At 40.1% G+C, this 22,816-nt stretch overlaps 1 protein-coding gene across 1 annotated transcript; it reads left to right on the top strand.

The window, feature by feature from the left end:
• Positions 1 to 1,601: 1,601 nt before the first annotated feature.
• Positions 1,602 to 19,077, top strand: LOC143983697 (chymotrypsin-like elastase family member 1). Its single transcript, XM_077483699.1, has 8 exons — positions 1,602 to 1,754; positions 6,197 to 6,294; positions 6,615 to 6,715; positions 7,392 to 7,517; positions 8,891 to 9,027; positions 10,357 to 10,502; positions 14,322 to 14,471; positions 18,953 to 19,077. Exons 1-8 carry the CDS (start codon positions 1,715 to 1,717, stop codon positions 18,959 to 18,961), a joined length of 807 nt encoding a protein of 268 aa, XP_077339825.1. The 5' UTR covers positions 1,602 to 1,714; the 3' UTR covers positions 18,962 to 19,077.
• The last annotated feature ends 3,739 nt before the right edge of the window (positions 19,078 to 22,816 follow it).

The following is a 22,816-nucleotide window of genomic DNA, read 5'->3' as shown; positions in this document are numbered from 1 at the left end:
GTCCTCATTAAGATTTCCAGGTTTGCTAACCAGCTCCTATGCCTCAAAGAAGAACGACAATGAGTGTATCGTGCCCAGCACTTCCCAGCCCCCAAGGGGACATTGAGCAAAACCTCTGGGAGCTCAGAAGTGAAGCCCTATGTCAAGAGAGCTGCTGAAATATCATTGTGACGTAGCCTCTGATTTAGCTCCAACCATGAGATTTTCAAAACACTTTCTCACCACAGCACATTTGTATAGCTTTCCTTGTTGCATCCCCCAGTCACAAGTAATTACATCATCTGTTCACTTGCTGATCCTGACCATGATCACTCTCCTGGTCACGTGCATTCCATCCAACTCAGTGTATCCTGCTGACTACACCAAGTGTTAGCATGGGAGAACTGCATGCTGTTGTTTTTGTATGGTTATTAATGTGGGTTCAGGGCCCCTGCATGGTCAGGGGCCAAATTACTTTACTGGGCTCACATATGTTAGAACGTTGTCCTTTACACTTGGCACTGTCACCTGTCCTGGGCCTGTCATTTTGAAGGGAATAGTATTAAACACTGATTTATTGCTATCAGCTATTCTTATATTTTACACTTGGTCATGTTCAGCCTGAAGACAAAAAGGGGAGCCACTGTACATACTCTGCAAGGCCTCGCACACCATGGTTCCAGGCCAGGTCCCTAGGAGGGTCCTAAAATAGGGGCCAAGTTGCTTAGTAGGATGCACTACTGTAAAAAACTTTTTCTATCTTCATCCAAAAATCAGACCAGGCATTGTTACTTAACCAGAACTTCTTTTACTGAAGTAAATCACTCGTACACAGAGTCCTTAGTTGTTAACACAACATCCCAAAGAAACCTAACATTGTTAATCAGCATCCTGCTAAGGGTTTGCCCTTCTAAATGGGAAGTGACACATGCAGGAGGAAGGCACAACCACAGCATGCCATTATCCTCTAAGTCACCAAACGTTAAGTTTTTGTGTAAAACACAAATAACATTTAGGCACCTGCCTACAAGGGGTTATCAGTTTCCTCTTTAATTTAGGCCCCATCCTTTAACTTTCCCAGGAAGTGATGTGATAGCACTTCCCTAGGTGGCAGGATCCTATATAAATAGTGGGTAAAGCTTAGCTGAGTGGAGTTGTATCAAGAAGAACCCAGCAAGATGGAGCAGTGAGGCTTTTTCAGTTTCCCCTTAGTGCGCATGGGCATGACAGGGGACTCTGTATGAAAGCACTGCTTTATTCTGATAATAATAACTGTCCAGTAACAAGGTAGGTAGATTACCTTCATCAGAAAATTGTTAATTTGGGAATAAAAGTGAACTATACCCTTTGTGTCAATACTCACCCAATAATCCACAGTGTTCTAAAAACATAATGGCAACTATCATTTTCTATCGTATTGTTTTTGCCAGTACATACTGACCTGTAAGCGATACCACAAAAAAAGCAACCACCCCCGGGGTGGTTTGCCAAATGGAAACTTCCATTTTTCTGCCTTCCCAAGACAATAAATAAAGTAAATTTTTTGGCACAAAGCCTCCTAGCAAACTTTATGTAAGCATTCAAAGTGTCCTTGAATAAGAAAGGACAAACATATTTGATAAATTCAGCATATGAAACATCTGTGAATATTCCCTCCTTATCTGCCAAGCCCGGCTATTAAATAGCAGGACCCCACTGTAGCTGCTGGTCTTCTCAGGAACACAACTCATCCAGAATGTTGAAGCTAGTTTTACTTGCGGCATTTGTCCTCTGTGGTAAGTTATAGCAATTAGAGTATATCTATTAGAGTACCATATGACTTTTAACTATCCTGATCATACCTTGTTTTTGTGGTTCTCAATCTGTTTCATTGTTCCGTATCCTGTCTCCTGTGCTTGACAGTGACAGATCACAGAATCTGGGCTTTCATAGTAGAGGGCTATTAAACCAAACTCATGTAAAAAAGTATTTACTTTTGCATGGAAGCAAGGAAGATTTGGAACCATGTCTGTTTCTCATTTTTGCTTAGGCCCTTATTGGGGAATGTAAAGTGATGTGAAATCTTTGTGAGTGAGAGTTTTTATTGTCGTATAGCTTTCCTCTCCCATAGACTCCCTTTCCTCAATTTTCTAATACCATTTTCTTATGTCATTGCCACAGGGACAGTAAATGAGGGATTATTTTATCAGCAGGGGCAGTAAATGAGGGATTATCCTATCAGCAGGGCCATAGAGAAAAATAAAAACAGAAATATTACCTCTTGGTCACTTTTTCAAGATCAACCCTTTCACAACACAGGACAACACAAACCTAAATGCCCCAACCCAGTTTTGCAACTTTTGCCTGTGTTAACATAACTGTACATATCATTGCAACTACTTAAGAAAAAATAGATTTGGTGCCTGGATCAACCTAATTTATTAACATTATTACATTTAGAATTTATTAATCAGCAACTAAATTCTAGACTAAAATTAGTCAGAAACCGTGACTCCCCCGGTCTTAAAGCATATCAGGACAAACAGGGAGAAATTAAACAAGAGAAAAATTCCCCAAGAAGAATGGCAGGAGACCTGTTGCTAGATTAATCTAAAAACTTTTAATAATAATAAAAAAAAAAAATGAAAAAACACTTCAAGAACTTCTTATAGCGAAAAGAGATCAAATAGGCAAAACCGCTGAGAATTAAAAAGAGACAACGTTGTCTATTTAAAAAGGGGAAGTGCAGCTGCACATACACTTTCACACAACTCACCACATTCTATTCACAAGCACTCCAATGATTACAGATTTAATCAAGCAATTTAAGAAAAGGGGCATATGACTATAGTCCATATGTCGGTGGTTTTGTGTGTGCAATCAGACAAGGCTGAATAGGGACATTATATTTCAGCAAAACAAGGAACAAGATGGTAATGCATTATTTTAGTACTCATAGAGCAGTTCCATAGAAAGCATTTCATAGGTTAATTTTTGTTTCACAGAACAGTCCGGCAGCACAGTGTGATATTCTAAGCCCTTGTACACACGGTCGGACATTCCGACAACCAAATCCGTCGGATTTTGTCTGACGGATTTTGTCCGAAACTGGTGTTGCATACACACAGTCGGACAAAGTTGTCGGAAAATCCGATCGTTCAGAACGTGATGATGTTACTTCATTACGACGGGACTACGTTCAGGCTAGTAGCCAATATCTTTGGTCTAGGAATTTGATCTGAGAATGCGTGGCACTTTGTCCGATTGGAATTCTCTACATCCCAGCTCTAAAACTTTGTCGGTCAGATATTCTGATGGAAACAGTCCGATGGACCCCACAGACGGTCGGATTATCCGACAGCACGGTCCGATCGGACATTTTCCGTCGGAATGTCCGACCGTGTGTACAAGGGCTAACAGTCCATAAGCACATAGCAATTAAGCACTAGTCACATATTGGTATATCCTTAATTCAGCAGGGTGCAGTGGATCAACATCCACATCATTGCAACTACTTAGTATATACATTTTTAAGACAGATTGGGCTTTCATTTGGTGGAAAATGTTAATAGATATTGCCTGATTTTGTTTTACTATGAAAATAAAACTGGCCCCAAAAAAAAAAAAATCATAATTTAATTATTAACCCGATATTTTATGCTCTTACTATGTACCACCACCAAAAAACCTGCAAAATAAATTCTCTTACTCCTGACGATTGTGGTGATACCAAACATATTTGCTAAAATTGTTCTTTGTACCCATAGTAGGGCCAGGCATCAATAGTATGCATTTTGTTTTTTCTCCTTCCTGAACTGACACTAAGCCTGAGTTCACACTGCACCCCATTTTCACGTCATACCCCAGCACGACTTGCATGCAACTACCAAGTAGTAAAGGAACCTTTTTCTAAGTTGGACCGACTCAAGTTGCACCAATTAGAACGTTTCCATTGCACAGAATGGGGTCCAACTGGGATCCAACTTCTGATGCGACAAGTGCCCCAGAGTGAGAGATTGCCGCATCAGTGTGAACTAAGTCTCACACTCACACTCACACTAAATATATAACGTTTTTTTTCTTACCTAAACACACACTGACATGAACACTGCCACTAACTGACACTTACACTAAATGGCCCTGACAGCTACACTCACTAAACTAGGTCAAGCTTTGAACTAGGTAATTTTTATTTTCTTAAACAGACTTTTTATTTTTGTACAGACATCTCCTCCAGCAAGGAAAAAGAGATACAATGTATTTTTTCCACCTTTCTAGCAGAGAAGTCTATTATCTCACCTGTTCACAGAGAAGAAACAACACAAGCACAGGCTACAAAATGAATGATCATTGTGACAATCTCTCAGAGGCTATCATGGCAATCATGTGATCAGGATCCAGTTCTGCTGGGTCCCACTCGCTGGTAGGAGACCTGGGTCTGTCACGACCCGGTCTCCCTTTTGGAAACGTGTGATTGAGCATGCTTCCAGCAAAAACAGAAGAATTCATATGTGGTGCCCACCATTAAAGCCCGTTTCTGGGACACCGCATATTTGTGTTACGCCCTCATGAAGGGGTTGAAAACAAAAATCTTGTTTGGCTTTACCAACACTATAGGTAGCTTGGTAGAGTTCTGGGGAATTGTTGTTACTATTAATTGCTTTACCTTAGGTCACTTTTCCTCTGACTTAAGCAGCTACCACTTTTATATTTTCTGTAGGGATTACAGTGAAACATACAATATGTAGACTTGTTTAGAATTCTCTCTTTATTATAAATTGGTTGTAGATTACTTTTGAAGCTGTTGTGGTTACCTGTTTGCTTTCGCAGACACAGGGGAGCAAAATAGAGAAGAATTTCCAATTTACACATTTCTTTTTTCTTCAAATTACTTTTCATTAAAGGATTTGTCATTTTACATAAAACAAAGAAAAAAATACAATAACCAGTACTTGCGTCCTCACATATTTCTGATGTTATCATACATTTCCAGAATAATTTCTGAGCAAAACCTAGCGTCAAAGGCGAACTATTAGATGAATATTGGGTTATATCAAAAAATTACATACCAAGCCAAATGCCCTTGATTTGACTATATGCTGACCTAGTGAGGAACATTTCTGGTACATGAACAAACTTAACAAAAACAAAAAGGAAAAAAAAAAAACTGTAAGCCACCCCTTTACTTTAAACTTTGTGTCAGAGCAACTCATGGGGCTGCAGGCCAGCAGTCAATACATCTGCCTACTCTAATTAGAATTGCAGCAGACTTAAAGATATTAAGGCTAGTGGGGCAAGGCTAGGAGTCTGTATCCATGGGTCCCATATTTTATTAAATTTACGGGGATTACCCTGGCATTTCAAAATATGTTTCTCTTTAAGTAGGGTAGAATTAACTTGTGTACGCCAATCCTCAAACGTAGGAGGCATAGGGGAAAACCATTTCAACAGAACACATATATGGGGTAGAAACAATAGCCTAGTGACATCGGTATGAAAATTTACAAATTTCTGATTTGCCTAAATAATTGCATGTAGATCTGTCTAATCTACAGAAAATCACGCAATTTAGGAATTCAGACACTTGTTACTTGGCAAAATACCCCACCTATAGATAACTGAGCCTAAAACGGTTTAATCCAAGAAACCAGATTTGCACCAGGTAGTCACCTGATTCTGTAAGCAATCTATTTGATATATCCTCCAAATAGTTTTTTTTTTTTGCCTTGGATATAGAATGTGTTTTATTTTGAATTTGATATTGTAGTCTATAGGAAGCAGATGAAAAACCTGCACATCCAAATAGTTTTTCTCTGCAGGATCCCCAAATACAAGGTCTGACATAATTATTGACTTAACTTCATGGGTTTAGAGTCAGGTCCAACATCTCCTTCCCAAACATTACTATTTATCCATGTTTGTCTGGGTGAGTTCAGAACTGTAACACAGAAAGCTGTATATATATATATATATATATATATATATGAACAGTTTAGGATTTAGGGATGTGTTGTTGAAGAGGAAAGTTAAATGGAAGTGGTACCAGCGGTAAGTATTTTTTCCTTGGGTTTTCTTTAGCATATGCATACAGATGAGCAACTTTCAGCACCTTTACATGTCTGGATTCACCTATATTCACCAAACTTCTGCCAGTTAACCCCCCAACCTGTTGGCAAATGTGGTGATTGCGATCTGGAGCGAATGCCTTTTATTAAATGTGTTCTCTTTTTTCCAAAAGGACACTGCCATGATGATGTTCAGTACATTGAGAATTCTGAGGAGAATGCACGTGTAGTGGGAGGAACCAATGCTGCCAAAAATGCATGGCCATGGCAGGTAAGATAGAAGAGATTAAAATAAACAGTGTTTTTAAATCTGCAAAAAACACCCTCTGAGCACACTTTACAGTCGTGACATTTTAAAGGTTGCTTTATGTACATAGTTAAATACCTATTATACACAGAAACAAGATGGTATACACATTATTGGACCACATTAATGCGTACATTTTGGTAAAATGATTATAGTCTTCCTTTAAAAAGCTTTTTTTTGTACAATACCAATTAGATGGGACACTCTAGTACAGCTAAAAAAATAATCTTAAGGTATTATTGTTTACACAAATTCCATTATCCATTATCATTTTCCACCTCTAGGTATCTCTCCAATATATCTCTGGCAGCAGCTGGTACCACACCTGCGGAGGTTCCCTCATCCGTGCTAACCGTGTCTTGACTGCTGCTCACTGCGTGGACAGGTAACCAAAAACATTGCTACATACAGGTTATTGGTCAGTATTAACAAGATAAAAGTCGCAATGGATTTGGGAAATATTATGAGAGGACCTGTATACTGTCTTAGGAGCAGGAGCACAACAAACAACCTAGTCCATGAAACATTGTAATAAAACAATAATAAATGTTGATTAGAAGCCATGTAGATACAAGATGTGTGGTATATGGATTAATTATCAACCCTTATTTTTGTCCAGTGATGCTCAGACCATGCAAAAGCCATTCTAAAAGTTTAGAGAAACCGTGGAGGTGCTGTACTCAAGTCCTGTTTAAAACTCTTCATTTTTTTTTTTATACATGTCAGAAAAAACAGATCAGATCAATTTTAGTAAATAAACCCCATTGCGCCCCCTTAAAATACCACAAACAGTGGTAATTTGGTTACTGGTTTTAGAATGGCAGGCTACCTATTTTTGCCATGGTACTTTTTTGGCTCCCTGGATTGAATCTGAGACCAAGGCACAAGTGGGATCATTTTAATTATGGTATGCATATGATACAAGGCACAGGTAGTCTTGAAAATGTAAAGGTTCATCTTCTGATGTGAGCAAACAGTATCTGTTATTATGTGTAAAACCAGATTTGCGTATACTTACTTTTTAATGATATTTAAGGGACTTTCTCTTTGACTATGTTCAGGGTAGCCACCTATCGTGTGGTGTTGGGAGAACACAACCTTAGCGCAAACGATGGAACTGAACAGGTGATCTCAGTGTCTGCAAAACGTATTCATGCTTCATGGAATACCAACAATGTTGCTGCTGGGTAAGAACTAAGCAGATAAAGCAAAATTTCAGTTTGCCATTCAAATATCACATTTAATTTAAAACATTTACTGCATAATACGCAAACAAGGAATGTCTGCATGTGTAACAGTTCCATTACCAACATGAAGCTCAACCAGAGCATTTTATAATAATAATATCTACATTGTATAGAATTTTGCCATACAACTGGTGCTTCAGTTTGAAAGATATCTTGATGTCACCTAACAAAATCCTGTAGACTGCACAAGACTTTAGCGTTAACACATGCCATGCAATATACAGTAATGAGAGTAAGAGGCACAACCACCACCAGAGAGGTGATATTAACTTGATTCATCAAGACATCTGGGTTTTATTAATATTGAGGTCTAGTTCACACCTATGTAGGTTGCAGTTTGCATATTCCAGGTGCATTTTGCAATTTTCAATACACGTTTTTGAGTCATTGAAGTTTATGGAGCTAAAAACCAGAAAAAAGTCCCTGGTCCTTTCCATAAAATGCACAGATGTGAACATGACCCATAGGAAACCATGTTAAATGGACTGTAGTGTGTTTCTGTAAAACTAAAAAAGCACTAAAAAATGCATAGGTGTGAACCAGGCCTTAAGCTGAACTCCAACCTCCAAAGAACTTGTATTTCTGTCCATCTATGATCTAAGATTTACCGAGCTCTGCCACACAGCCCAGCTGTCTGCAAAGAAGGGAAACCTGACTTTTCTCTGCTGCATTAAAAAAAAATTCTTGTTAGCACATAAGCACTACAGGGCAACCGGTTGACTCCTTTTGGCAGTCTGCTGTACTTGGGCTGGCACCAAGTTAAATTTAGCACTTACAATGCTTGCAGTTAAAAAATTCTGCGATCTAAGTAAGGATCTTACCTGGGTTGCAAATTATAGAATGTATCTACACTGCATACTTGGCAGGTATGTGAAAAAAGCTAAATGCTTAGTGTGCTAAGTTAAAGCCCATCTCCAGCCAAATCTTTTGCTTTTTCAGATGGTGGATAAGGACTCCTATCAGGTTTAAACTGCTGTTTCTCTGTTTTAAAGGTTTCCACTCACTTCCTGTGTGGTCTCTAGGACAGGAAGGGAGCAGAATCTTTCAAAAGAGATAGAAATTAGGGGTAGAGATTAAAAAAACAAACGTTTTCAATTCATTAGAGAAGACCTAGAACTTTTGTCAGGTTTTTTTTTATACCATTAGGGAGATTTCCCTTTACTTTTTGTGTGGTCACAGGCACAGGTAGCAAAGGAGATATACCCCAGTGAAGATACTGGTTGTGTACTTTCTGCTTCTCCTGTATAAAAATGTAACAAAGAATGTTTGGTTGCTGTATTTAACTGTGTATATATTATACTTTGTCATTGCAGTTATGATATTGCCGTCCTCCATCTGGCTGCTAGCGCAACTCTGAACAGCTATGTAAAACTGGCTACACTGCCAGCTGATGGCACTGTCCTGGCTAACAACTACAACTGCATCATTTCTGGATGGGGAAGAACTACCAGTAAGTTGCTGCAAAATACGTTTAGGAATAAAATAATCTGATGAATGCTGCATCATGGCTAGGTTTACCATCACATTCAAGATGCTTACCAGGACTTATTTTTACCTCCTACAAACACCACAAACCGTTGTTCCAAGCAGTATGACAGATGAAACAAAAAATTAAGTATCGGGTGTACTTAGCATAGAACTTTTTAGTTTCATTTTTACCTATCCAAACTGGCCACCTAACAGATACTGTTTTGGAGAGCTGTGTGTGGACACTTCTCATCATCTCATTGCGTTACAAACCTAAGCTTTCATGATGTGCTGATTTCCCTGTTCAGACCTGTGTAAGCTATTCTATCATATAGCATGATGTAGTGGACGGGGTGGGCACAGACATGAAATCGGTTGCATTTAATGATTTACCTGTTCTCTTCAGACATAAAGTATATGTTTACTTTACTATTAGGACGGAATTCTTTAAATTATAATTTTCCAGTTAATTAATCAAAGAACGTCTAGAACCTTTGAGCGCTAGATGTTTTGTGCTATTGTTCTTTATGTGAAACTCATACTTTACATTAGACATGTCCGGTTCTTTTCATTCCAAATTAATATTAGGACAATTTTTTCGTTATTCAGAGATTTGGATATATCCAAATATTCAAATTACAATATAAACAAATTTTACCGAATGCTCCGAATAACGTAACGAAATTCGTTCGAATTTCGGAAATTCGGTCTGAAATTCAAATCAAATTTTACATTGAACTCCAGTTGAATTCTTACTACACATTTTGCTGAAATCAAAGACTCTGTGTGCTGTTAGAGTACAATTTCAAAATAATGCTGCTTTTGTTAAGCCCAAAGGTGATTTAAAGAGTCATTGTAATCATTTGATGAAGATTTTTCTTTTGTTTGTTCACTTTGCTGCATTCAAATCGAAAACAATATACCGTAACATTTTTGTTTCGGCCGATTTGAAAATGTATTACCTTGATTGTTTCGAATTGAAAGAAATTGGTAAATTTGAAAATTTCAAATACGGATTCCGAATACGGATTCTGAAAATGAATTCCAAAAACAAATTGAACGAATCAACCGAATTTACTTAAGCGAAATAACTAGATTAATGAATCAAAGTGAAGCTAAACGAAACAATTTTTTTTGCCATGCACATGTCTACTTTACACCTTTGTAACTTTTAACATGGAAAGTCCAGTTACTCCTAGTTTTCTGCCAGAATCAGGATGAAACTTATAGCTATGAGCTAATAAGAGAAATGTTCATTCTACTAGCACTAAAAATAGTAGTAAATCTTTTTTTTTTTTTTTTTTTTTTACAGCCGGTGGATCTCTGCCTTCCATCCTCCAGCAGGCTCCACTGCCCGTTGTTGCCCACTCAACTTGCTCTACCAGCTCATATTGGGGCAGCACTGTGAAGACAACCATGGTGTGCGCTGGTGGTAATGGAGTCCAGGCTGGTTGCAACGTAAGTAAAACTGGCCATAAATGTCTCAGACCCATCCCTAATCAAAAGACCAACATGAAACACAAGCCATAGTCAGGCTGTATAGTGTAGGAAGTGATAACATGTGATTACATCTTTGAAAGTGGTCATTACTGTTTGTGTTCCAATCAGGGTGGCCACCTGTCCGTTTTTCATCCAGACAATCTGGTTTTTCAATCATCTGTCCAGATTTCAACCTATCAGAAACCCAGACACATTACACTACATGTGCCAAGGGCGGCGTCAGGGACGCGCTTCCTCTCGCCGGTCCCATCGACAGCCCATAAATAGCAAAAGATAGGAGCTGCCCTGTATTTCCACTCACTGCTGCTAGGGATCCCCTGAGCATGGCTCCTTGTTTCTGGGGGCTTTACTCACTGAAGAAAGAGGGACACCGCCCCCTCAGTCTCGGCTCAGGCACACACCCCACTCCCCGCCACCCGTGTGTAGCAGAATGACCAGAGTCTGCATGGAAGTTCAGCAGATCTTTTTCAATGTGTTGTTATGCAAATGCCTAATGTGAAGAGGGAGAGGAGCGGTGGCAAAGTGTAGAACTTTGTGGCATTATTGCAATGATACATTCCCCCTTCTGTATACAGACTCCATAATGATACAGCCTCTTAGCCCCCATCAATGTGGTCAGCTTGGGCATGGAAGACTGCATAGAGAGAATGGTCTGACACCAACAATGGGATTTACTTTAGTTACAGCAATTACGTGTTTTTTTTTAATCACTGATGGCAAAGGTAGGACATTGTTTACTCTGACAACAGTCAGTGGGCTTACTCTAGGTACAAACTGACTGCAATGGCCAACAAACTGTAATGCAAGTGTTTCAAGCTCACAGGTCAGGATTTAAGGGGACCATACACTACACAATCTACTTGTACAATTAGCTTTTGATCTGACAAGAATTATATAGTGTAAGGTCCTGCATATTCTATTTAAAGATTGTACAATCAGATTGTGTAGTGTATGGCCACCTTAAGCCCCTGTCATGGAGAAGCACATTGAAGGAGTAGGAGAAGGCCTGTTCCTACGTTCTGGCTTTGTGAGTTTGCACTACTTGCAATAAAGCTTGTTGAATATCAAAGCAGACTTTCAGCTTAAATTGACTGCAAACCCTCATTTTTTTCAAATAACAAACATATCATACTTACCTCCAATGTGCAGCTCGTTTTGCACAGTGTGGCCCCGATCCTCCTCTTCTAGGGGCCCTGGTGGCTCTCGTGGCTCCTCACTGCATCAGATAACCCCATAGGAGAAGCGCTCTCCCGGGAGGTTACCTTATGGGTGCACTACCGAGTCCAGCATTCGGCGTCCATAGACACAAATCTCAGGCTTTGCCCCACCCCCCAGCATCTGCATCATTGAATTTGATTAACAGCAGCAGGAGCCAATGGTTGCTCTGCTATCAATCTATCCAATAAAGAGCCGGGGCCCTGTGCAGAGAGGGAGAACATGTCTCCGCCGAGGGAAACACGGGGCTCAGGTAAGTAAAACGGGGGGGGTGGGGGGGGCTGGGGGGCCGGTCACTGCCAAGTGTTTTTTCACCTTAATGCATAGGATGCATTAAGGTGAAAAAACATGAAGGTTTACAACCCCTTTAAGGCTGCATTCACACCTGAGCTTTTAAAGACATGCGTTTTTACTGCGATTGTGCCACAATTTTGTTCAGGTCACCAATGTTAACGGCAGAAAAAAGCCTGTAAACTGCCGAGAAGCTCATGTTCTCTTTTTGAGCTTAGGGCATTTTTCAGACGTTTTTCTTCAGGTGAAAAAACACTCAGATGTGAACAGGTGCCATTGAAATGAATGGAATTTTGATTGTTGGGCGTTTTTCAGGCATTTTTTCAGGCATTTTAGGGGCATTTTATGAGCGGAAAACGCTCAGGTGTGAATGCAGCCTAAATGTCATGTTATGCTGCCTCTTCCCTCCTTCTCTTACAAATGCAAATTAGCCTTTGGGGTGCAGAAAAGTATATGTTGCATTGTGTTTTTTTAAATTATAGTTTGTCCCAAAGTTTGTGTGTCTTAGCCCAGGTTCACACTGATCTGCGGGAATGAAGTCGTGCGTGTTCAGCTGAATGATTTCACTTCCTTAGTCAGTCCCAATTTCAGACGTGATTTCAGAGACTTCTGTGCAGGTTTCTGCATAGATGTCAATGTAAATCGCAGCCTGAAATCGCAAAAAGTAGTACAGAAAATAATCGGTGCAGCCACGCAGATGCGGAGGCAATTGCCACCAATTTGACATGTGATTTGACATGTCAAAACGCTCCAGTGTGAACCAGAGCATAAAGTGGAACAAAAAGTTCTGTCATTACATGCTGCGAGCAGGCGGGCTTTTTTTTTGCAGAAGAGACATGCAATTTCTTTTCTACAATAAAATACACCTACCTGATTGCTTACAGCAATCCATGGAATGTAAGCTGAGCTGTGCTTACAGCAGCCGGCCTGATCATGTGTGCCAGGATGATTAGCTTTTGTGCATGAAGTAATTCAAAAATGATTCTGCTGAGTCTGGAAGACTCTTACTTGTGGCACAGCAAACAAAGGATATTTTATGGTTAAAAGAATGTTTTTGTTTTACTTAACAATGTCCCGTTAAGCCTCCTACTCTCAATTTGGCCACACTCAATGTTTGGCGCTACACGCGCCACATTACTACTGGCCTTGGGGCACCCAAAGCTGTCCAAGGTCTTTTACAATACTATAATTGCCATGCGCTGGCAAAATGTTCAGGTTTTAACTCGAAGAAAAGGTGGCAGCCCTAGTTCCAACCAGCTGGAAAATCTACTTCTAAATGCCCTTTGGGTGAAGATGAAAGAGGCAAGAAAGGTGTTGAAGCGCATATGAACTTACACCTGTCACAACATCAGCTAAATACATGAAACAAAAGGTGTGCGAAATCATACAGTTGACTTTCCTTAGAAAGCAGCCAGAGCAGACAAGTCTGTTCCCTGTCAGCATTTTGCAAAGAACAACAACTGTCTTACTGCAGAGCTCTGGCACACCCTCTACTATGTCAGAACTAGACCAGTAGGCAGCATTACATTTCTGAGACTCAATCAGTCCTTTGCAGGAAGACCACTACTTCCTTACAGAGAGCAAATGTCCTTCTCTACAGGATGCTTCCAAGGAACAGGCTGTTCTATTAATACTGTGGCTACTTTCTAAAGAAATTAAACTGTTAAACTTTACATCAGGGGTCTCAAACTGGTGGCCCTCCAGATGTTGCAAAACTACAAGTCCCATCATGCCTCTGCCTCTGGGATTCATGCTTGTAACTGTCAACCTTGCAATGATCATGGGACTTGTAGTTTTGCAACAGCTGGAGGGCCGCCTGTTTGAGACCCCTGCTTTACATGCTTTAAACTAATGATCAGTTTCTGATCAATCTCTTCCAGTAGGAATAATTGATCTATAGTCGACACCACAATTAATCAATATGCCACATACAGGAAAATGTCTTTAGATCAATAGTGAAGACACGATCATAATTTACAGTTGTAAGTTATCAAACGCATCTGTTACCACTGACAGTGACTAGTTCTCTGTTCACTGAAGACGAGAACTGAGCTCTGTGGTCTTTGATCGGTGTAGAGGAGGTGGGGGACAGATGCAGCACCGGGCCGATGCTGCATCCACCTAGGTGAGTATGACTGTTTTTTTTTTTTCATGTCCCGCACTTCTCTTTTAAACCAACATGAAAGCAAGAGTGGTAAAAACAATTGATGGGGTTCTATGTAAAACAGTTTTCCTGTATTCTCTCCTAAATTCAGTTCCTGTCTTTTTTAGGGTGATTCTGGTGGACCTCTGAACTGTGCTGTCGGTGGCGGGTACCAGGTCCATGGTGTCACCAGCTTTGTTTCCTCCCTTGGTTGCAATGCTTACCTGAAGCCCACAGTGTTCACCAGAGTGTCTGCTTACATCTCCTGGATCAACAGTGTAAGTTGCAAATTTTAAATCTTACACATAACATTAGCATCGACCGTTTAGCTTATCTACTTATTTCAGAGTGTAATTTTCTGTGTGCTATAGATATGTGTTGAGTTTTCCTTATTATTCTGCTTTGCTTAGGTTATTGAAATTTTATTTTGTGTGCATTCTTTGTTAACTTTGTTATGACCTGCCATTGTAGTTAAATGGCTGGTGGGGGACCTGTTCTTCTAAATGGATGTTTTAAATGATAGATGTTTACTGGCCTGGAAGGAAAGGGGATGTAACATACTGGTATTGAGGTGGTTAAAACAATCCAAAAATACAACAATAAACAGCGGGAATATATATTTGTACAAAATGTACTATAATCCCTGTAGTACATTTTTCCAAAACTTTGAACATTTTACTACAGGCATTATAGCAGGTTAAGGAGGTGTGGGGTATCATAAAACCAAACATGTATACCCACCTATATGGCAGCAGCATCTAGCTCTAAGCCCTTGTACACACGGTCGGAGAATCCGTCGGAATGTGTCCTATCGGACCGTGTTGTCGTGTGGTATGCATCGGACTGATTCCGTCGGAATATCCGTCGGACCCAATTTTGCAACATGTTGGAAATATTTTCCGACCAACTGGTCCGATCGGACATACTCCGATCATGTGTAGAGAATTCAGATCGGACCAAGTGCCACGCATGCTCAGATCAAATTCCTAGACCAAAGCTATTGGCTACTAGCCTGAACGTAGTCCCATCATAACTAAATAACGTCATCATGTTCTGAATGATCGGATTTTCCGACAACTTGGTCCGACTGTGTGTATTCAACAGTTTCGGACACAATCCGTCAGACACAATCCGTCGGACACAATCCATCGGACAAAATCCGACGGATTTGGTTGGCAGAATGTCCGACCGTGTGTACAGGGGCTAAGACCAAGAACTGATCACTTAGTTCTCAGTCTTCACTGAGTGTTGGGCAGTGGAGGGGGCAGAAGCAGTTAGCAGTGCGCTAAAGGCTGAGCCAGCTCCCAGTCAGACATCTGGGTGGATCTTGATTTTAAATTTTTAGCCCACTGTCGGCTGAATCTGGGTCACAGGAGTGCTGAAATAAATAAGCTCCTGTGACCCAGAAGAGAAGTATGGCCAAAAAAGCTTTGGCCATACAGTACTTCTGTAGCACTTATTCCTGGAGGAGCTGCTTGGTAGAATGGGTTCTCTGTTCTTTGCCACAACTCTGGGAACCGCTTTACTCCCTCTGACACCTGGATGGGTAATGAGTTGCTGCTAATGTCTATGTGAGCACAAGGAGCAATATTCTACACACAGCTGTAAGGGTATCCGAAAATAAGAACCAAACTGTTTAATTGTAAGCAAAGCAAGTATATTGTCCCAGAACAAAAGTAAATAGTAATGTACAAAATATCAAAGAGCTGGTAAAATAAATTGTTTGCTCAAAGTAAACTGATGTAACGACTAGGTTATAGCATAGCAGTTTAGTCTAAATCAATTACTAAAACAAGATTAACCTAGCAATAAACATCATCAGTAAAATATAGTATCAACAGTAATGAAAAACCCCACAGTAGTTCCTCTGCAGTCAATAGTTAGTAAAGGTTTTAGAGTGTGTGTGTGTGTGTGTGTGTGTGTGTGTGTGTGTGTGTGTGTGTGTGTGTGTGTGTGTGTGTGTGTGTGTGTGTGTGTGTGTGTGTGTGTGTGTTTTACAAACAAGTTAGATCTGTAGGTTTGTTCTTAAGTTGAATCTGTTTGTAAGTCGGAACAGGTACATTTTTTTAAGTGTAGCTTCAGCCAAAAAATCTATTTTTAAGCTTTTTGGATAGCATAGGCAAGGGTTGTCACTCCTATAACACTTTTTTTGCTGTCTGTGCCCCTGTTTAGAAGATTTCACCTCATTTTCTGTCCCAGTGACAATTGGATTTTGAAAATTTTGGATTGTTAGGAAAACATGGACTGGTGATAAATCATCAGTGGAGACACCTTTTTCCCATTTTAACTCTTACAGGAGTGAATTTCCCTTCCTAGGGGTAGATTTCCTCTCACTTCCTGTTGTCTCCCTCCGTTTGTAAGTAGGAGTCGTTTGTAAGTCGGATGTTTGTAAGTAGGGGACCGCCTGTATATATATATCACTGGGGAAGAAAAATTCAAAATCGCGCTTCCTCCCACCTCAGCGCTAAAGGTTCAAGTATCACTCCACGCAAACTATTAAATAAATATATGGTTTGTACCAAAAGAGCAGGCACTTTCAAATAGCTATTATATATAAATAAAAATGATTAAAACCATTTTACAATCGCTCAAAAGCAATTAAAATTCAATAATCAAAGCAGCGCTCCAGTCAACATATACTATTGACATAAATGTACATGAATAATATATACACAAACAGACTCAAAATAGTGCTGATAATCACTGTATTTTGACTGTGATTATCAGCACTATTTTGAGTCTGTTTGTGTATTTATTATTTATGTACATTTATGTCAATAGTATATGTTGACTGGAGTGCTGCTTTGATTATTGAATTTTAATTGCTTTTAAGTGATTGTAAAATTGTTTTAATTATATATATATATATATATATATATATATATATATATATATATATATATATATATAATCTATCTATCTATCTATCTATCTATCTATCTATCTATCTATCTATCTATCTATCTATCTATCTATCTATCTATCTATCAATATCCCTGGAGAGGTACCACTGACTATTCGTAGTGGTTCAGGGTCCTTGTGGAATAGTTGGTAAGTGTACCTGTTTGTCTCCTGAGTCGTGATCTTCAGCCAGCTAATCGGTGGGTCCTAGTCTTTAAGGTGGTGCACATCTGTACCATGCCCTATACTGTAAAAGTCTGCAGTGATTCAAGACTACTTGTAGGCAGGTGCAGTTTGCCTGCCTCTCTGTAGATGGCACGGTGTACAGACCTCAGTACAGAAGGACAGAGAATGAGAGGAGCTTTTGTTCCTCTGAATCCTCAGTAGATGCCACTAGGGGAGCAGTGTCCGACTGGACACTGCAACTTTGGATGACCTCAGCCGCCATCTTTGGTGTGGATAATGCTAATAAATAGCAGAGCAGGAAAAAGACAACTTCTCCTGCGCTTTGGTGTCTCGGTCTTCAAAGTGTGATACTGACAGTTTGAGATGGTAGTTTCAAAAAAGGTCTTGCAGCCCTCACCTGGCTCTGAGGAAAGGGGTTCTCCCCAGAAACGCGTCAGATATTTACGTTGGGGTATTCATCAATCAATCTATCTGACATCAGATCTGGATGTGTCGATGTTCGGTGCGATGGATCCAATTGTATTATTAAGCCTTTTATCAATACTCGTTTGTGAGTAGCCATTTTGCTATATGTTGTGTTTTCAATAAAGCTCTTTTTATGGTAATGCACTAGGTCAGTGCGCCTTCCCTTTTTGTTTTGCTTTTCTCCAATAAATAGCAGAGCCCCACTGTAGTTGGCATGCAGTTGTAAAGTGGATAGAGTAGGGAGGGACAGGTTTCCCACTGGTTAGGGTCAGCTTAGCCCTAGGGAAAGGTTCCCAATGAAGAGGAACCTTCTAAGAACACAACAGCCCACTCTCCTGAGCTTCTGGGCCACTAGTGCTGTGAACTAGGACTTGCACCATTATTGAATAAGCATATATATAGTCTGGTTGATAAAAGACACAAGTCAATCCAGTTCAATCCACAGAGGAAAAAAACATACACACAATGCAGCTGCAGCACAGTGTCTTTATAGTTGCTCTCTCCCTCTACCCAAACACTTGGCTACAGTTCTCTTTTAACACATGTACTATGCAATATATGTTTAATGTTGACTGTATTACTTTTTTCCTGCATCTTATTAGCTGTAAGAATCTGGTTCAAAAATCCTCTTGCTTTTTCTAAAAATAAAAGCCCAAATGATCAAAAAAAATTTAATTTAACATTAAGTACAATACTTTGCTGAATAACTAAAAGACAAGTATGCACACAATTAAAAAAAAAATTATTCAGAAAACATTTTGAAGTTGGTAAGTGGAAGGTGACGTAATATGTGTGTTACACTTTGCTCAATAGCATGCTTCAGCAGATCCACCCATTGCCTATGTGGTGTTTGGTATAGTTGAGAATTCTCACAGACTTCTGTAAAACCACTTACTGTATTTATTGGCGTATAACACTCACTTTTTCACCTAGAAAATTGGGTGCAAATAGCATGTGTGTGTTATACGCCAATACAAAAATGTATTTTTTTTCCTGAAACTTCCCTATTAAAATTAATGTGCGTGTTATACACCTGTGCATGTTATACGCCGATAAATACGGTATGTTGATTCAGACATTGCAGTACAGCACATAGACAGGAAGTGTGTGGCATTAAAGAAGAACACGTTTTTAAACATTGTAACCACACAGTGTGACACCAACATCTGAGTCTATTTTATTAATTAAATGTGCTTTTCCGTTTTAGAACCTGTAAGAACATCAGTCTAAGAATTGGTAAAGGAACATATCTGAAGACATCTATAACAATAAAAATATTGAGTGTCTGTCTAAAACCAATTATGTAATAAAAGATCCTTTTCCATCTGCAAAGGGTGCTGATTCTTCATTTTATTATGAACTGTTTACATACATTATCTTTTATACAGCATATCTACTTTCTGCAAAATCCTTATGTTATTTTAAATCCATGATTATGTATGAAATGTCTTCTCACTCCTGGAAGACAGAACAAAAGTTCATAGCAATAAATCCAATTTTGGGATCAGAAGGTGTGCAGCCTAATGCCTCCTCACACTTGCCCTCTCTAGAGCTTCGAACCTCACGTTATCACTCCCTGAAACCATAACCCTGACATTACCCTTCCTGGAGCCTCAACCTTCACACTAACATCCCCCTTAGACCTCAACCCTCTCACTAACCCTTACTAAAACCCTAACCCTTACACTAATCTTCCCTGGAACCTCCCCCCGTAAACGACCCCTCCCTGGAACCTCAGCCATCACAATAAATGTCCCTGGAACCTTTACAGTAACCCTCACACACATTCTCTTGGAGTCTCAATCCTTGCACCAAAACTATCTAAAATCCAAGCCTCCCTGGAACCCCTAGTCCTCACACTAACCCTGCCTGGAATCCTGGTCCTTACACTAACCATCCTTTGGAATCCCAATCCTCACTGAAATACCCACCATCACATTGATCCTCCATGTGCCCTTATCTCTCACACTAACCCTTCTTGGAACGTCTACCCTCACACCAACCCTCCCTAAAATACCAATTCTCACACTATCACTCTTTAAAAGTGTCAACCCCCAAATGAACCCTCCTTAGAGCCCCAAAACTTATATTAATCCTCCCTAAAACCCTAACACTAACCCTCCCTGGAACTCTAATCCTCATTGGAACCTTGGTCCTCACACTAACCCTCCTTGGAACCCCAATATAACACTTACATTAAATCTTACTGTAACCATTTACTTTAACAAGGATCCTAACCTCAGTTAATTTAACACCTCTCCTCTCTATCCTGGGATCATCGCTGCTTAAGGATACCATTCCTGTTTTGAAATATACCAATTGCAAAGTCCTGAAAAGAAAATCCTGCTTGGTTTTATATCCTTTCTCCTAGCGATAAAGTGATGAAGATGCTACTTCCACCAAATGTAGCACAGTTATGGAAAGAGTGGATCTTTGCACAATAATTATTATTAGCAATTTCCCTCTCCCTGTGTTTATTAATACATTTGTGACAGAACTACCTCTGAGTAATGAAAAGCCTATATTCATGGGGATGATTGTTACTGATACAGTATTAGAATCTGAAAATATTCATCATTATCACTAACAGTTAATTTTTCAGGATTAACAGAAGTCTCAATACTGGTCAACCACCCAATCCCAACCATAAACTAATCGGAAGGAAACTCCATTATGATTCATGGAAATAAATAGGGGGAACAAAACCTTGTAATGATAAACTGTACTGCCACACCATTTAATATTATTGGATTGCACATCTACATTCCCAGTAATCTGGTATGTTTCTTTCAATGCAACAAGGGATGCCATACTGGAGAAAAAGGAAAGAAGTTGGAAAACACACAAATCTACTCAGACACTACAAATCATCAGTTCTCACAACCAGACCTCTATGGCACACATGAGTACAGGGGTGTAATTACAATTCACGGGGGCCCCACAGCAAGACTCCCCAGTGACCTATCTCTGATACACTTGGCAGTATTAATTGGGACAATAGAGTAATTGATCTATAAAACATGTCTATATCAAGGAAATGCACCTGGATAGCTGTTAATATAGTCAGCACTCAACTAGGAACCAGTGCTGTGGATATAAAACCCCATACACACTATCAGATTTTCTGCTGATTTTTTCCTTCAGATTTACCAAAACCATATAATATGAGGTCAAACCTTAGGAGTTTCAATTTGTATGAAATCAGGTAGGCCCTTTCACTTCATTGTTTTCGGTAAATCTGAAGGAAAAATTCAGCAGAAAATCTGATAGTGTGTATGGGGCTTCAGTTGCCAATAAGCAGTAGCAGGGTAGGGAATTCACTTTTAACCATATGTAGCACCCTCTACTTAGGGGTAGATGTGATATGGTAGAATTGGAGGCGTAGGATCTAGTATAAGTAAATTTAGCCAGGCCTGCAGTTCTTTATACCATGCCTGGTTGTTTGATTCCGGGTTGAAAGTATTAGAGTAGTAGGGGGTGTGGCCATCTACATTTGGGTTCAGAGATACCTCCTTTGTCTGATGGTGAATTGCACTAGCAGGAGAGGATGAGCTGAAACCTGAGTTGCAGGAAGTTTATGTGGGAGTCCTGACCAATCATTAACTTGTGTGGTCGAAAGTAGGTCTCCTATATAAATGGGGGTCACATGCTTCTCGGGGAGGCCTGAGGGCCCGAGCGTGGACAGAGGGCCTGGGGTCCGGGAGAGAAAGGAAAGAAGTCGAGGAGTGCTTCAGGAGGTTCAGGCCGGATGCCTGGAGTGGAGCAGAGTCAGCATTAGATGCTGGGAGAGAACCGGACATTACCATGTCAACATTCCTATTCAAGTTAAAGTTCTGCAAATAAAACCAAGTATAAAATCTTAACCTGGACTGTCTCTGTTTCTATGGGTTGTGATGTGTATGGCAGTAGGGGTGATTGGCAGATTACTACAACTAATTCAGCAGCTCCTACGGGTGTAGTGCACTACACATAATTCTCAGTAGCTCACCAGCATTAGATAATCTTTGTCAGAGTATGAAAATCTTTGGTGTAAGTTCTAAACCCTCTCTTCCCTTTTACCACCCATACAACATGTGTTAACCTACATTTGTATAGAATACAAAACAAAATCAGGATAGAATTCTTATAGAGATCTAAAGTAGTAAAAGTAAATTATAACAAAACAGGACTCGGCTTCTATTCTAATAGTGTTGGTCTCAATATAATGTAGCGCCGGTACTCCTAATGAGTACGCGCTATATGTTCAAATTTAGATTTTGCTCAAAACTGTAGTGAGTTTTGGGGTTGACTGTGTTAAATTTTACTTTGACATCAGTTTGGCTGGGTTGTATAGAAGTTCTGCCTGGTCATACGTGGGGTTGTACACCTTTGGGAGGCTATAGAACGCAGTCTGGTTTGGTGCATTAGGTACCAATCTTTATCTCGGAGCCAATCAGTGGGCGCATTTGTCTCACTGCGTAATCCGGGAAAGGGTACTTAAGGTGCCGAAGTCACGTGGTTCTGGGTTCCGGTCCATAAGTTGTTGCTGACTCCATGCTCCTGACCAGCCCCCCGGGGCCCTCAAGGCCTGGGGTGCAGATCCATCTAGTTCGAGGCGCAGTAACTGGAAGGAGGATTCTAAGGTGTTTTGGTGCCATCTCGGGTTTGGAGAGGCCCAGCAACTCTACATGCGACCAGGGGAGGACTCTTCAGTAAGAGAGCCACGCACAAGGCTGATTGCTCGGTAAGGGCCTGGAAGCAGAGCTGCCATGAACATTGATCAAATCCACAATTCTTACAGTATCGCCGGACCGGCTGAAAGATTCTGGTACAGTAAGAAAGGTTCCTACTTCTACCCTTCCAGTTGTAACTAAGTTTCCAACCAAGTCTGTGTGAGAGACTTTGAAAAGCTAGAATTACCTGTTGACTGCTAAACCCAACACTTAAGGATGTATATAACAGTTAAAGGATCCAGTTGCGAGTGGCTGTTCCCTGGATTGTGTACATAGAGAAAGACTTTATTTTAAGTCAGCAGTTCCAAGCACCTGAGCTAAATTTTACCCTGATACCCTCTATTCCCAACTTAGAGACT

Source organism: Lithobates pipiens, unplaced genomic scaffold, assembly GCF_037356315.1.
Source record: "Lithobates pipiens isolate NorthernLeopardFrog02 unplaced genomic scaffold, aLitPip1_a1.2 Scaffold_16, whole genome shotgun sequence".
Lineage (NCBI taxonomy): Eukaryota > Metazoa > Chordata > Amphibia > Anura > Ranidae > Lithobates > Lithobates pipiens.
The sequence above is the reverse complement of the archived record's forward strand: the minus strand, read 5'-3'. Positions and strand labels throughout refer to the sequence as shown.

What these genes read in the sequence shown, in the direction of transcription:
- LOC143983697 (XM_077483699.1), top strand. Translation starts at nt 1,715, where the DNA reads ATGTTGAAGCTAGTTTTACTTGCGGCATTTGTCCTCTGTG. An exon ending in AAAATGCATGGCCATGGCAG is followed by an intron (nt 6,295 to 6,614) that starts GTAAGATAGAAG and finishes TTCCACCTCTAG; the next exon opens with GTATCTCTCCAATATATCTC. An exon ending in TGGATGGGGAAGAACTACCA is followed by an intron (nt 9,028 to 10,356) that starts GTAAGTTGCTGC and finishes TTTTTTTTACAG; the next exon opens with CCGGTGGATCTCTGCCTTCC.